Source organism: Octopus bimaculoides, chromosome 25 (genome assembly GCF_001194135.2).
Source record: "Octopus bimaculoides isolate UCB-OBI-ISO-001 chromosome 25, ASM119413v2, whole genome shotgun sequence".
NCBI lineage: Eukaryota > Metazoa > Mollusca > Cephalopoda > Octopoda > Octopodidae > Octopus > Octopus bimaculoides.
Genome location: NC_069005.1, coordinates 28,734,559 through 28,736,965, shown reverse-complemented (window position 1 = coordinate 28,736,965; position 2,407 = coordinate 28,734,559). Strand labels below are relative to the sequence as shown.

Below are 2,407 nucleotides of genomic sequence, written 5' to 3'. Positions count from 1 at the left end.
TGGATCCCTTTGAAAGATGCCGGGTTATAATATTAAAACCTGTAACGAGTTAAGTCTACCGCCTAAGTGTGCAATAACGGGGAAGGAGGGGGTTTGATCTCGAAACGCAAAGAGATGAAACGAACACGGCAAGGCATCCGGCCTGACGTTTTGGCAATTCTGCCATTCCACTGGTTTGAAGAGGTTTTTTTTTTAAATTGACCTACCCTACAAGAACCCACCCACCCCCGAAATTTGTAACTTGAGAAACAGAAAAAGCTTAACACTGAGGTTAGACAAGGGTGGAGATGTGTCAATTAATTAAAGATCGGAAAGGGCCGAGAGACTGAGTGGAAGCGAAATAAATGCAGTGTTAGTAGCAGTAAAAGGAGCAGAATTTGCTGTGAAATGAGCCAGTATGTAAGAGTGAGCAACTTAGCTGACAAATAGGTTCTTTTTTTTATATTACTTATGCGGTCAAGAATTTGCGTTGAGAACAGTTCAAGCAGTGGGAGTCGCACTCAAGTGTGACGCAAAATACGCAAGTCTTAATTACAAATAGCAAGAAAGATAAACCCATGATTTCATTCCAAAGCTGAGCATTTAAATCCTCTTCCAGAAGATAAATGGAAGATATGAATATTGGTTGTCAGGCATTTATTCGAATTCTTCTTCACAAAATACGATCCAGCGATTCACTTGAATTTCAAAAAGTTAAGTTATTTTGAAAAGACGAGATCTGATATTGTCAGCAAATGTTGAACACTTGTTCATCGGACGGGTAGCCAGCCATCAATATTGCCAACCGTTAATTAAAAGAATAGCACAGATGAAGGGACGATAGCGCTAAGATATCACTCGCAAAGGACTCAGGTATAATGGCCAATCCTTAGATAAAAGGAAATCCTCTATCACTGACCGACACAAAAATTAATTATGAACGCCCACTGGTGGAAAATGCTACAAATATTGATCTTCAGTCTATAAATCTCATTCAAGTCGATTTATTACTGTATCTAGTGTTCATAACCTGTTGAAGGAAAGGTTTACGTCGAAGCCTTTTATAGTTGTCAGCAAACCACCTTAAAAAAAAAAAAAAAAAAAAAAAAAGGAAGGTTTCACATCTAATCATCAAAAGTGAAGTGATGTCAATTATTTGGTTGCGAAGTTTCTCCAAGTGAACGGCAGACAAAAATACCGATATGCATGGAGAAAAAAAAAAAGGTATCGATATAATCCCAGCTGAAGGGGTAACTTGAGTTTCGTTGCTATTGATTAAAAAAATCTGGACAAAACGTAAGCAGTATATATTTGGAAATTCCAAGGCTTTTGTTTTCAAACGAACGACTTCACTTCTGCTGGTCACTGAAGTTCCAGACAAGAAACCAAGACCTGTTTAGTCGGGTTGTTCACATAAATGGACTTGGTTAAGTAAAGGATCTGTTTTTAGATTAAATTGTTGATTCGGTATTGATACAAGAAAATTCATCTCGTTTGAAATCAGTTTATGCATTTATAACCAGAGCAAAATGTAAGGGAAGAAACTGGAGTAAACTGTAAATCAATGAAGTTAAATTTGTAACACCTGTAATGTTACAGGGAAAAATTCTTGGTAACGTCTACGCGTTAAGTAGCAGGAATAGTTCAGAGACATTTCGGTTCCTTTTCACCTACAAAAGAAAAGTATAGCTCAATTTTAAAGAATTACACTTTAAAATTTTGCCATAGCCAAAACTTAAATTGTATACATGAAATCACCAACCTGTACTTCCTTTCATTCATCATTCGTTCGATGTACTCCACGTTTTGTATTGTATTGTAATGTCCTCCTCTGTGTTGTGGCCGAAGTGCCAGAATAAAGAGAGATTCTTTTCACGATTCCTTTTAATCTCGCAATTTTTCTTTCTATTTATGGTGTTGTCCTGGCGAGACTATTATAGCCAAAGAATTCTCCAAATAATGGATTATAGGGTCGAGTCTATTGTTAAAAACAAACTTTACACTTCCACGTTTCTTTATCCTATACAACGAATAAGTGAAGAAAAGATTTCAGGTTCAAATCATGATGTCCAAGGACCTTTAATTTTTTTTTTCTGCGCAATATTCTTTTATTCGGCCCAGTGGTTAGGGCAGCGGACTCGCGGTCGGAAGATCGCGGTTTCGATTCCCAGGCCGAGCGTTGTGTGTGTTTATTGAGCGAAAAAAACACCTAAAGCTCCACGAGGTTCCGGCAGGGGGTGGTGGCACCAACTTTCTCTCACTCTTTCGTCCTGTCTCTTGAGTAAAAGCTGCGATGGACTGACGTCCCGTCCAGCTAGTGGGGAACACATACGCCATGGAGACCGGGAAACCGGCCCTATGCTCCACAAGGGGCTAAGAGGGTTTCTATCTTCCCCTTTGACCTATAGCAAGCTACTAAAAAAATAAG

At 38.7% G+C, this 2,407-nt stretch overlaps 1 protein-coding gene across 2 annotated transcripts in view; it reads right to left on the bottom strand.

Annotated features, from left to right (window-relative positions):
* The window catches only part of LOC106874892 (uncharacterized), a 32,566-nt gene extending 30,712 nt beyond the window's left edge, over positions 1-1,854 (bottom strand). Inside the window, exons 1-2 of one of the 2 annotated variants that reach the window (XM_052976685.1) lie at positions 1,742-1,854; positions 1,565-1,649 (exon numbers count right to left, since the gene is read on the bottom strand). In XM_052976685.1, the coding sequence (XP_052832645.1) occupies positions 1,565-1,633 (69 nt within the window). In that variant the 5' untranslated portion in view covers positions 1,634-1,649; positions 1,742-1,854. The remainder of the gene's footprint in view (positions 1-1,564; positions 1,650-1,741) is intronic. The other variant, XM_052976689.1, reaches the window with a different exon arrangement.
* Positions 1,855-2,407: the final 553 nt, after the last annotated feature.